The sequence below is a fragment of the Simochromis diagramma genome, unplaced genomic scaffold, assembly GCF_900408965.1.
Source record: "Simochromis diagramma unplaced genomic scaffold, fSimDia1.1 OVJJ01000463.1, whole genome shotgun sequence".
Lineage (NCBI taxonomy): Eukaryota > Metazoa > Chordata > Actinopteri > Cichliformes > Cichlidae > Simochromis > Simochromis diagramma.
The window spans coordinates 4,265,416-4,279,237 of NW_024386941.1; the positions used below are offsets into that span (position 1 = coordinate 4,265,416).

General features: G+C 41.3%; 1 protein-coding gene across 1 annotated transcript in view; it reads left to right on the forward strand.

Annotated features, from left to right (window-relative positions):
- The first annotated feature begins 401 nt into the window (after positions 1-401).
- Positions 402-13,822, forward strand: part of LOC120737053 (protocadherin-16-like) — a 77,257-nt gene continuing 63,836 nt past the window's right edge. Inside the window, exons 1-2 of the mRNA XM_040037498.1 lie at positions 402-787; positions 6,213-8,033. Of these exons, the coding sequence (XP_039893432.1) occupies positions 6,234-8,033 (1,800 nt within the window). The 5' untranslated portion in view covers positions 402-787; positions 6,213-6,233. The remainder of the gene's footprint in view (positions 788-6,212; positions 8,034-13,822) is intronic.

The window sequence follows — 13,822 nt, forward strand, 5'->3', positions numbered from 1 at the left end:
AAATGAATATGATGAATGCAAGGGTTTATATCTTATACTGATTGAAAGTTTACTTCAGCAGTGGGATGATTAAAATGAGTTTGTATGTTGTATTTGTATTATTTGGTGAAATTATTCAGCTGTTTTAACAAATATACGTGTAAAGAATCAGTGGATTTATAAAAGTACTGAGCTGACATATGCGTCATATACATGTCACCACAGCAGAGATTTCTGTGCGATTTCTTTTACAGTTTAACTCTTCAGATGAGCAGAGCACAGCGAGCTTTGTATCTGATTTACACTTCCCTTTCGCATAGGATGGTGGCACCAAAGTTCAGCAATAACCTGACCTGCCTCTGCAGTCGGTGTGGCTCCTTGTGGTAATCACAGCAGCAGCAGAAAGAGGAGAGGAGCAGGAGGCTGCACTCCGTCACGTGTTGAAGAAATTCGATTTTGGAGACGGACGTTCACCGCTCTGCCCCCACATCGTTTGGTTTCACTTAGCGTGCTGCAGCAGTGTGTGTGAGCCCAGACAGGCGGGCAGTGGATGCCGATAAGACGAAAGGAAAGTTTTTACAAAGAGACCAAGTTTGCTTCTTTCTTTTTAATCATTTCGTCTGATAAGAAATCGAAGAGACCTGAATAGGAATTTAGCAAAGAAACAAAGTGTGCCGCGGGGATAATGCCTTTTTTCCTGGGATGGATGTAACTCTGTACTTCGTCTTCATAAGGGAACAGTGAGAGGAATTTGTACATCTGGAAGCGCAAGTTATCATCTTTAAACACCGGAAAGGAACAAATGAATGTGAGTATCCATCAAAGCTGGACTGCGCAGACCTTCCAGCGCCACAAGTAACCAGCCTGATGTTGAAGTTATTTATCAGTGTTTATCTCTAAGCACACTTTACCCCCTTTCACTTATATATTGTTAACAACGCGTTACTAATCACGTTGCTTTAGAAAAGGATTTTAGTGGAGGGATGTATGCAAAGCAATTGCCTGTTACTTACTGTTTTAGCAGACCAATGCATCAGCGCGCTCCGTTGCATTTATGCAGACTCGCTTCTAGCATTAAAAGTTTTAATTAATTAAAAACAAATACTAGAAAGTAAATTTTAAAGCAGCTCGTGTACGTGTCATTTTAATAGAGTATTTCTACAATCAGTCAATATGCAATGTGGCTAATTTAGGCTACTTAATCTTCTTTCATGCAAAGGTTGATCATATGGATGGATCATTTGGCAGTTTTTCAACTCTATAACAGTAAGTTAAAAAAATAAATACTACGTAGACTTTAAGCGGGTAGACTTTGAAGAGCTGACAACACATTTAACAGTTTGTTAAATCGCACCTTGTTAAAGTCCCCCTGAGATCAAGAAATTCCTCTGAAATTGGGAAACCTATATGCAGTTATTGTATAGTCCTCCGAGTGCTGCTGTAGCCGCACGGCTGGTCCTATAGCTGCTCAGTGATTACTCACATCATTAACCACAAAAGGTTTTCATATCTTTTAATTATTAAGCCAATTAAGTCACTGGGATCCATCGCCATGCAGTTGTCTGTGTGATGGTTGCCATGGTGCAGCCCAGGTTTTGTTTCTTTTTTCTTTTTTCTATTTTTCCACTACCAGTCATCAGTTTGAAAAACCCTAACACTTGTATGATTTTATGAGGCTCATTCACCAGAGCTGAGTCTGTTTCATTCATTTTTGTGCATGGTTAGTTGTGAGGCTGTTTGTTTGTATGATAGGGTCATTTCTAACTCTTTCTCTGTTCCAGCACATCTTTGCAGTGCGTGCCATGTTTCAGACTTGAGTTAAAATCTAAACTTGCAGAAAAAACAAGCGAAAGATGCACCACTTGTGGATAAAACCACAGCTTGGACCTCTGTGGCGTTTATAAGAGTCCAAGAATTATGTCATATTCCCTTTGGTGCACTGAATGAAGCAATCCTTTCACTAGTCTTGTCTCTGTGGCGTGTGTATGATGTTGCTGATGCTATCTGCACTATAGTGTGCAGATTCCTGAAAAAAGAAAAGAAAAGCACATATGTTTCATGCAATCTAACCATAAAGTTTCTCACTGCCTTGCACATTCTGAAAATTGCCCGTCTGTGGTTTTGCTCATCTTTTTGCAGTTCAATCATCGCTCAAACAAGCTGAGTGTAAATCAGCTATTGCGTCTGAGGGCACTTTGCCAGAAAGCTGTCGCCTCCAAAGTTCATTTCAACATTTATGACCAGTCCCTGTCATTTTAAAAAAAAGTTGCATCAATGCGAAAGCAAGAATGTCAATCTGGACACCCGCAGATTTAAAAACTCCCAATGAGACCTGCCCTTTTTATAATCAGAAAATGTGTGTCAGGAAAACTTTTACCTTAGTTTGTAGTACTGTTGCTGCTCCTTGCACCCTTGCTACTGTAACACGATACACATCTGTTTTTAATGATGCAATCACTAGCACTGCCAGTGCAATGTCAGGCAGTGTCATCTTCAAAGATATTAGGTGTGTGTGTTTTTTATCCTGAATATCTTACACAAACAGCTGAACCAACCCATGCTGCTCTTGTTGTGGGAAAGAGATGATCCCTTTTGTCACGGACCCTCGGAACCTTGAACTGAAGGGTTCACAGTGAAAAAAATGTAGCTTGTGGGTTTTCCCAATGTGATGTTTGTTATTGTCAGGAAGGGCCTGTCATGGTTTTTCAAGGGCTTTTTAAGACTACATGCCCAACGACTGAAGTATCAAAGAGTAATGCAAGGTACAGAAATGTGGCATTTAGTCTGGCAAACATTCAGAGCATTGTAGTTTGCTTTGAGCTAAGCTTGCCATCCTCATGTCCAGTCAATCTGCATTTCTGTCTGTGGTTTCCATTATGGCTCCATCGAGCCCCAAGCAGGCTGGCGTGTTCTTGAAACCACAGACGTTTTCTGTGAGTAACTAGACTCATGACATGGAATTAGAAGCTCATTTTACGCAGTCTGTCACTATAGCTGTCCCTCTTGGTTTGTTAGTGTTACATAGGTTTTTTTGGTTGCGTTAATGGAGTAGAAGCCTGCTTTATTTTGGGGGTAATTTGCTAAACTTTTGTTTGATGGAGGGCGATTTTTAACCAATAATGTATTTCCAGTTAGCACATCATTTACTCACAAGAAGCTATCTCCGATGTTGTCTGTGATTAAGACATTTGCTTGAGGCCAGTGTTTGACAGTTGTTCAGTTAGTGGCAATTGAGAGGCATTCTCTATTCAAAACATATGTATAAATTCTCAGATGAAATGATATGACTTGGCAGGATGATCTGTGGTAAATCCACCGTTTTAATTCTCCTTTTTTTTTAAAGTGTCTTTTACTTTGCATTGCTAAGAATTATATTTTCATGAGAGTGTTGGCATTCTTCTATGTAATGTTGGTTATGGCTCATGGAGGGAGGCAGCAGTAGTGTTTGTTTAGATACTGTTTGTTGTAGTAGTTGCCAAACCAAAGGCCTACTTGTCTTCATAGCAGCAGAGAAAGACAAATAGACCTCATACTTCACCCAAAACTGTAAAGCCAGATATAAATAAGCCCAAGTATTTTCAGCTATTAGACGTTAATATCCAATACATTTTGCCAAACACGATTTAGACTACAGTGGAGGGGGAAAAAGTGCTGCCCTGATGTTCCCAGCATTCAAGGCTGCCAGGGATTTTGATGCAGATTTCAGTCATGCTACCAAAGTGTTCACAATGATATCTAGTTTATTCCAACAGAGATTTTCATTCTGTATGTAAATCCCACGAACCAACGATTCGGTCGTTCGACTTGGTTTAAAGGATTCAAAAGAAACTGGGTCAATGCTACAGTTTCAGCTAACACTGAGGTGTGCGTGATATATTACACGCACACGCCAGTTTTAGAGAAAAAAAAAATAGTGAAGCTCGTGCAAAGTAAACATTTTAGTGTCTTTGTTCAGAGAACATGGGATTAATCCACCAGCGGTTGCGTCATCTTTGCAAAAGCCATTAACAGTATTTAACTACCAGAAGAAGAGAGTCACGTTCTAGGACAATTATGCAAGAAAAATGCTTGAATCCAAACCACAATCGGATTGGCTTACTTAATGCAACAGCTTTTAACCATCAGCAGCCTCTTTGAAGAGTTTTCTTTCCCAAAGCTTGACACATGTGACTTCTCACTGGCAATTTAGGAACAGGTATGAAACTCAGTGATACCTGCGTGGGTGGGCAACAGCAGTTATATATTAGGCTAACATCTTAGCTTTAGTCTGCATAGATTTCTCTTTAATCTCACACTGAATCTTTTGAAACCACGTGCCCTGCTTTACCTGGTATTGTTCAATTAGCTTACCCAACTGTGTGTATGTTATATCCATTAGGCTGCGCTGCTCTGCAGAGGTCCTCCACTGTAGCTCAACCAGAAACTGCATTATTTCAGTTGTGGTATTTGGTCAGGGAGTCTGGCCTTGAAAAGCTATCCTTTGTGCACTGGAGGGAGCTTTGTAAAAGTTCATCCCCAGTGTTTTAGTAAAGTAAATCAGTACTGAGGCTTTAAAGTTCAAGTGCTGTCAAGATTTTCAGCCTGTCATGGATGTGCTTATGTTTTTTGCCAAGAACAGCACTCAGAAAACAACCCAAACTGTACTATGTAATGGTGAATTTGTAGCGCTCGCCTTTTATGGTTTTGTCATTTGCAATTATTATGGTCTCTGTGAAAGCAATAAGAATTAGAGATTAATGGAGCAAATTGGCTCAGAATTCCTTTTTATGCCTAAACCATTGAATCATCTTGGACCGGTAACACACCAGATGCAAACAGGACACATTCTCATGCCATATTTCAAAACAAGATGTGATACAAGGTTTCTCGCTACTCACACTAAATTCAAAGCAATTTATGACGTTAAAAGTTAGCATCTTCAGTGTTGTGGGCTCTGAATCACGGCAGACTGAAATTAGCCCTGGAATCTTGTGTGCTCATGGCCAACTTCCAGCAGACCTCAATTACAATGCTGCAGAGCCAGAAAAAGGGAAAGAGGTAGACTGCATGGAGCCCTTCAATTCTGCAGTACTGCTCTGTCACTCAAATACACTGTTACCACTGTGGCTAAGACAGATCGCCACACAGCATTCAGGAAGGCATTTAGTCCACACACACACACACACGCACAGACACATGCTCACACACAGATGCGCAGATGTCTTTGAATGTTTCCTTGCAGGTATCAATTAATCCACTGGGGGGAGCCTTAAAGAGCTTTTTACAGAGAGCCAGCCCTTCAAATATTGATGCACTTCTGTATATATTTTCTTTAAATTAAAGCAAAATGTACTTAACCAGGAAGTTAAAGTCATTATGAATTAGACCTATTACACAGAACCACAGACAATTGGAAGCCTGTCTTTTTATGTAATGAAAACGACACAATAATTTTCTTTGAGCCAGACACTTGGTGGTTTTGGATTATTCTGCAGATGGTGACAGTCTTGTTGAAACATTTCCACATTGCTCCACAGTGTCTCTCAGTCTCAATTACATTTCCTCTGCAGTGGTGTGGATCCTTTGCCAGAGTGTGCCTATTGTTTATGCAAGAAATCCTAATACCCTTGCTGCTTTTAAATATCAGTGTTTCAATATTTTTTCCCCTTGATTTAACACTCACACTCTTACTTCTCATAAACTCAATATGTTTGCCTAAGGAGAGTTATTTGAAAGGGTTCTTGGGGGGATTGTTTTAAAATTCCTCATTCCACGAAAGATAAATGTGGTGGTAAATAGTAAATCCAGGACTTCACCTCCCAGACTTATACAAAGGCGAACAGCTATGGCAAACACACGGGGTAGCCTGGCAAAACTGATTCTCGCACCCTTTTAATTAAAGCTGCAGAGCAACAGCTAAAGACTCCCTGTCTGAAGTGGTATGCTGTGGCCTGTGGCTTTGATGTTTCTTTAGCAAAGGGGAGCTCTCTGGTATATGGGAGAAACAAGGTGTCGACTTATTAGGTGAAAAAGAAGTGAAGGAAAATGTTATGTGCTTGGCCAGTTGTATATAGTGTGGGTAGGAGCAAAGTCAATAAAACATATGGGAAAGTGTTTAAGGCATGTAGGCTACCTAGGTGTCTTAAACTACCTTACTATAAAAATATTACACCTTTACTTAGTTTCTGCTGTTCTAACTTTTTTATAAATAATATTTTGATATTGCTCAGCCTTTCCTCTCTGTGTGTCTCTAGGTTTAAAACGAAGGGGCCAAAATGAAGACTGCTGCCAAGGGTTTTGGGAAGTCTGTAATGGATTCTTTGCATCGTGAGGGTTGGTGGAGCCAAAGGATAGTGCTAATGGTATATGTGGTCTTGGAGCTTATAGCAGTCCACTCACCTGTGGTCTTGGGAACCCTTGAGCTACAGCTAGATGAGGAGCAACCAGCAGGTACAATTGTAGGTGACATCAGTGCAGGACTCCCCCCTGGCGTAACAGCATCCTTGTACTTCATTTCAGACCATGAGGGCACAGGAGTAGGGAGTGATTTGGATATAGATGAAAGCACAGGCATTATTAAAACTGCCAAAGTTCTGGATAGAGAATTAAGGGATAGGTACAACTTCATTGCAGTCACCATGACAGGTGTGACAGTAGAGGTGACCATCAAGGTGAATGATATAAATGACCACGCTCCAAAGTTCCCCAGAAAGCAAGCCACTTTTAAAATTCCTGAACAGACAGCTATCGGCACTAGGTTTCCTCTCGAGCCAGCTGTTGATAGTGATAAAGGGCAGCTTACGACACAGGGTTACCTTATCAAGGATGGAAATGTTGGCCAGGCGTTCACCTTGGAAACCAGGAGAGGAAGCAATGAAGTTCTCTATCTGGATTTGGTGGTCAATACCATTCTAGACAGAGAGAAAAGATCCACCTATACTTTATCTTTGGAGGCTTTTGATGGCGGGTCCCCCAAAAGAACTGATCAGATGACGTTAGATATTACTGTGCAAGATATTAATGACAACGCTCCTGTTTTTAACCAGAGCCGCTACCATGCTATAATATCTGAAAACCTTCAACCAGGAAGTAACATCCTGCAGGTGTTTGCCACAGATGTTGATGAGGGCGATAATGGGATGGTGCTATATGAAATTAACAGGAGACAAAGCGACCCAGATCGCTACTTTGTCATAGATTCTCGCACTGGCGTCATCACCCTCAACAAACCACTGGACTTCGAGATGAGGAGGGTCCACGAGCTGGTGGTCCAGGCGCAAGACAACGCAACTCACCCAGAAGTGACCAATGCCTTTGTCACCATTCATGTCAGAGACTACAATGACAACCAGCCTACAATGACCATCATCTTTCTCAGTGAGGACGGATCTCCCAGAATCTCAGAAGGGGCACAGCCAGGCCAGTACGTAGCCCGCATCTCAGTCACTGACCCAGACTACGGAGAGTATGCTAATGTCAATGTGTCACTAGAGGGAGGTGATGGAAAGTTTGCCCTGACCACTAAGGATAGCATAATCTATTTGATTTGTGTGGATCAGATTCTGGACCGCGAGGAAAGAGACACCTATGAGCTGAGGGTGATGGCGACAGATTCCGGCATGCCTCCGCTCAGGGCTGAATCCTCCTTCACTATCCAAGTGATTGACATCAATGACAATCCTCCTCTCTTTGACCAACCAGTGTACAGGCAGGTCATTCCTGAAGTGGTGTTTCCAGGTAGCTTTGTGTTACAGGTAACAGCTAGAGATAAAGACCAGGGGCCAAATGGGGACATAAGCTACAGCATCCTACAAGATGGAAGTGCTTATTACAGTTGGTTCAGTATAGACTCCATTACTGGCATTATTACCACTCTCTCCCAGCTGGATTATGAAAAGAACCCTAGTCCCAGTATAACTGTGGTGGCCACTGATGGAGGAAAGCCATCTCTTTCATCCACTGCAGTTGTAAACATCTTTCTTCAGGATATAAATGACAACGAGCCTGTTTTTGAGAGAAACTTCTACAACGTGTCTGTCGAGGAGAACACAGCACCAGGGACCTGCATTCTCGAGGTAGGATTTTTTAATGTTTTAATTCAGTAAAAGGTTATGAATTGATTGATTTGATCAACACTCCCATGCTTTAACACTTTGCTTATGTAAGGGTCTGCATTGGACTTTGGTGCAACTGTGGAGAGCGACAAATGGAAAGTTATTAGATAAATAAAATAGAAGTTTGTCAGAGTAACTCCTTTTTTCCTCATCGAGGGTTATTATTTAATGCTAAAGCTGTTTAAATTGGACAGCCTTAGTGAGGATTTACCTGCAAATTTAGGCCAACATGATCTGCTCCTTGGCTGTCCTCTCCTTCACCTCTCAAAAGGTTTCCAGGGTAACAGAGGCAGTGCAAAGTCCTCCGTCAGCCGAGGCACAAAGGAGTTTTTCACATATTCACAGACAGAGACAAATTCAGGGCTTTATCCAAAGAAATAGATGTCACTTCAGTCTCAAAAGGCACCTTAATTAGGGTTGTTGAGCGTGAGAAAAAAATGGCCATAAGCGACAAGATGAATTAAAGTTCAGACAAATTAGAGCACCCATGTAAATGTAGTGTTTTTTTATGGTAAAAAATAATTTCCACTAGTCATTTATTAATAAAAAGACAGCAATTACAAAGAGAAAATGAGGCATATCAGGTGTCATTCAAGCCATTTCTCACATCAGCAAGCTGGAGTTTCTTTTTACGAGTATAGAGATTCTGTTTTGCAAGTGTGTACAGCAGTACTGCATGGATCAAGGAGTTGGAAATAGAGTGCAGCCCAGATGGACGGCCTAGCAGATGAGATCTTGGCCCAGGATTTTGCTGTGGATGAGGGAGGGGTGAAAGGAGACACAATGTCATACTGTGACACTTAAATGTAGTTAAGGCACTACAAGGACTTTTTGTGGGTAGTTTATAAATCAAAAAGACCGCAAGTGTAATGAGAAAGGGGAATGTTCTGAAATTGATTTTGAAAATTGGAAAGTCGACCAAAGAGTAATTAAAAAATGTATGTTTTGGACTGTGAAACTCTAAGATCACTGTTTCCAGTGTGAGCTGGAGTTCATGTTTGATTAAAAAAGTTTAAGGAAAAAACGATTTCATGTTTTCTTTCGAACCAGCGATTTTCAGAGTTTTGTCTTTACTCTCCATTGGCTGCTTACTACCTGCCCTCAGACAGTTCCTAAGAGTATGACATGCTTGATCTGTGGGTCCTACTGAGTCCAAGTATGAAGTAGTTCTTCAAAGCCTCTGCTCTCTGGCCTCTCTTGGGCTTCACTGGTTGTTGCAGACGTGTGTTTGGCGGCCCATGTGAGAACAGACTGCTCTTACTTAGGGTGCCAGTTCTACATCCAAACATCTCAGCAAGACATCTGATGACTGCCTTTTCTCTTTGTAGATAAAATTCTCAGTGTACCCATCTTTCACAGACAAAGCCACCCCCCCAAAAAAACCTATAGTATGGACATTATGATTATCACGTTACCTTTTCACTTTCCTCTTCCCATCTGTGGGTGTTTCAGGGCTATTCTCATGTGGCGTGATTATTTTTTGTCACTTTCACTATACATCAGATGCTTTTACAGATGACTTTATAATTAGATGTGTGTGTGGGGGGGGATAAATAAAAAATAAGGGCTTAATCCTATTAACAGGCATCACTCTTGTAATTCAATATATGAGATCTGCTGCAAAGAAAATAGGTCACCCTGGAGAGGGGAAATCAAATTCGACATGAAAAACAGCACTTGAAAACTATGAGCTGCATTATGGAATGTGTTTCATGAGGCGTTACTAATTCCATTCTCCTTTATTAGTTTTCCAACTGTGTCCAATTTACAAGTTTTCTGGATGGTGTCGAGGTTCAATATAACTCTACAACACATATCCGAATCCACATCCGGAACCACAATACCAACGCAACTTTCTACAGTCCACACTTCATTTTATAAATTATGCTCTCTTGCCTCATATTATATCTCCGTTCCAGATTGCAAGCATGCATTCACTCAAGAGGAACTGTTACATTTCATTGTACAAGTGTATTTTTTTAATGCAAATGTGTGAAGACCTTGTTGAATAATAAGAAAGTAATAAGACGAAAAAAGTTATTACTTCTGCGTCATTTTATCACATCTGTTAATCAGAGGCTTTTGATTGAGGAAGAAGAATATAATACAAGTAATATAAGTCGTTGTTAAACATAATGAGGCACATGGTTGTCTTGGCTTTTACATATGTAATAAGTAATGAAAGTTTTCAGTTGATTGTGTCACAATCCTGCACTGGGGAATAATTTACGCCTCATATCATTGCGGCTCTTGGCTCATTTGGAGGGTCTCTGCTAAGAATTGCCCCTCTGTCTGTTTTCGGGTTGTTCTGGCTCCAGCAGAAAGGCGAGAGGGGGTCTCCGAGCAGCTGAGGGGGAAATGAACCCTGACAAGCGCTTGCATGAGTAGCGGAGGTGACATAAGCAGGGGGGCTTCCTTGTCTGTCTGCTTGTCCGGCAGACGCTAAATTCTTATCTGATCTCACTTCATTTCTCATTACCTAGGTGTGAAGATAGGCCAGAACTAATTTTTAAAGCCACCTCCCCCACGTCCATGACTGAATGGACCGCTTTTATTGCTGCAAACCCCTTAGCAACATGAGACGAAGACTGCTTTCTGTGAGACTTTCTTGAAGCTGTATTCAAACTTTTGCATTTATCTGCTGTTTTGGTGCCTAATTTGCTTCCGTTTCTTAAAATCTCTTTCCTTCAAAAAACATTAATCTATGAGTATTATTCTTTGCCTATGATTTCTCGTGGGCAGACCTACTATGAGCCTTTTTTTAAGTTTAGATACCACATAAAGCAGCATTCAAACATATCTATTATTTCACATTGAATGCTTTAAAGAAAACCTAGTTGAAAGGGGTACCTCAGTGAAGTGGCACTATGAATCAGTACTCCATTCCTGGCAACATAAAAGAAACCACTCTGTGAGGGAAAAATACCCATAATTCCCTCCGAGAAAACGTATGAATGATTGAGCTTCTTTCTAGTGTTTTTTTCACACTCACAGTTTCCGCAGTTTTCTTTCTACTACAATGACCACCTACCTTCTAATGACTAAGCAGGTTCTAATAACAGTGATACAAATCCAGTGTCCTCAGCTCTTTATTAGCGGTTAAATAAGTGCTTTGTTGTGTAGTGAAGACTCAGGTATTCAGTGATAAACTGTGGATGGTGCTTTTGGTTTAGGTTCCTCCCTGGAAAGCCTACATTGATGAATTAGACCTTGCTTTTTATAGTCTTTTCAGTATAGCATACTTTTGACTTCATATTAAAAACTGAATGAAAATTTAATATCTGACAGTAAATCTATGAAGTTGGCTAATGCAAGTGGCACGTGAACCTCAGTATTTCGTATTTTGAAATTGCAGCTCTCTCCTTCTCCATAAAAAGTTTCTCCTATCACTGTTTCAGCAGCTACCGCTGAACGGCGACCACATTTTCAGCCCATAAAAATTCGAAACATAAAAATGGCTCATTTTGAATTTCACCCAAACTGAACTTTACAAAACGAAAATGCAAAATGTAATGATTTGGTGACTGAACGTGACACCTGCTCAATCACACATTTTTCATAACAACTACCTTGTCAACTAAAGCTCTTCCAAAAACATTCAAATGACACTGCAGCATTTTGAAAATAAGTGAGGTAAACTATGAAAATGAGGGGAACTGCCAGTTTCATATGGATATTTTGGTATACAAACCATGTAATCAGTTTTCACCAGACATTTTCCTGGAGATGGTTTTTGCCAAGCGAAATACTCACTTGTCTGTTTTAATACCAGACTGGCTTTTTCTTCCTCTGAGACTGGTTTAGCTTGAGGCAAGCTGACTCTGTTTTTGGTCTCCCTTTTCTGTTTCTTTTTCCTCCTGCTAACTACCGAGCTTCATTGTGGCTCTGTGGTATAACAGTATTTTCAGGGAATGGTAAAATTGCAGGAAACTGGATGTGCTACTTAATGTGTTCGTGAATGTAATACTTCCTCGAACACTTACTCCTGGGCCTAGCAGGGGCAATGAAGCGAACATAAACACTGATGTACATCTGGATAGAGTGTGGGTGTTCAGGTCAAAGTTGCTCTGCTCGAGACAGCTGAACGCATTTTATTGTGCTTAGCCGTCCATCATCAAATCTGCCGCCTCTTTCTGTCCAACAGCACAGGAAGAGGAGAAGGTTGTGGTGAGAATTTAATGTTATATGGTTGAATACAGAAGCTGGGAGGAAATACTGTTCATTAGTGTAAAACCAAAGCTGTGGGTGTGCGCACGTCGAACTGTGAAACAACATGAAAGGAACCCTGCATTTAAGGATTAAAGTGCAACTACTGCATTTAACTATACTGTAGAGCTGCAAAGATTTAATTTATTATTTATTCATAACTATTAATAATTATTAGGAGAAATTTTCATTGTAAATGCAGGAAAATATGCCCATCATAATATATCATGTTTTCCCAAATGTCTAATGTCCAAACAAACGGGCAGCAGCCAGTGATATTTTGCAAAACACAGTCCAAATTTGTAGCTGGTTGCTGTCCATTACGTGAGTGCTGAGTGGTAAGAGTATGCAATGTTTACAAGACCTCAGTGCTGTGATGCAACCGCATTGAGTGCTGGCTGTAAAGCAGAAGTTGTGAGGTATGAAAGTTCACTGGAGGGGTTTCCTGCCCACATCTGGCAAGGAAGGAAGATGGGCTTATATATCCCCCTTGTGGGACACAAAATTTCATTAGTACAGTCTGTCACCCAGACTGTCTGCTGCAGGTGAGACAGACCTCTCAGCACTGCTTCCAAGTTTCTGTGAAAGACTGTGTGAGCACAGTGAAAGTAGAGAGCGCGAGAGACGCAAAGAAAACAGCCGAGAGTCTCCAGAGGGACACTCGGCCTCTGGCAGCTGTAACAAAGCTCATTCTCAGCAGCTGGATTCAGCTGTTGATCCCTTTTCTAACATCTATCCTCTGACTCTGAGGAGTGGGATATCACTCTTCCTGTCTGAGTCTCTGTGTTTGTCTCTGTCCTTGTTCTTTCTGCCATGATCAGACTTCTTATCTCTTCCTTTCTCCCTTTCCCACACTTATGTGTCCTCTTTGTGATCCAATTACACCTCTTCCCTTCCCCTTGTTTCCCTGTGGAGTGGTGACATGTGGATCAGAGCAGGTGAGAGCAGCACATCTGCTTGCCTGGGGATGCTTGAGCACCCCTGGAGTGACACAAACAGGCAGCTTCGTAGGTCTCAGTCTGAGCAGACCCAGGCTTATCTGGTTGGATCGCTCAAGAAAGAATGGTTGGAAATTATCAACAGAGTGAAGTCAGACTGCAGGTGTGTGGCCTTTAAGGGTGTCTACATGGCCACGTTGTTACAGTGTTGTATTCAGGCACAAGAGGAAGACTTTTGTTTAACCTTTGTAAATAGAGACGATTATTCACTTTGCCATTCGTCTCTTTTGAGACGAATGAGTGGGAAGGGGGGTAGACCTCGAGGCTGACTGTGCTAACGGCTGCCAGGCCTTCTGTTCTCACAGTCCGTGGTCCCCCTGCACATGTGCAAGGCAGTTGGCATCGCTAAACAAGCTGGGCATCAGGAAGCATCATCTGCTTGCGATATTCACACTGTTCCAAAGCAAATCTGTGCTAAATCATCCATCCAGTCCCCTGCTGTCCATCAAAAGCCACCAGACCGGAAAGTAGACACTGAGTGACAGTTTGCCAGGTAACAAAAATCAGTAATCAGAAGACTACATTCTATACAAACAGCCACAAATC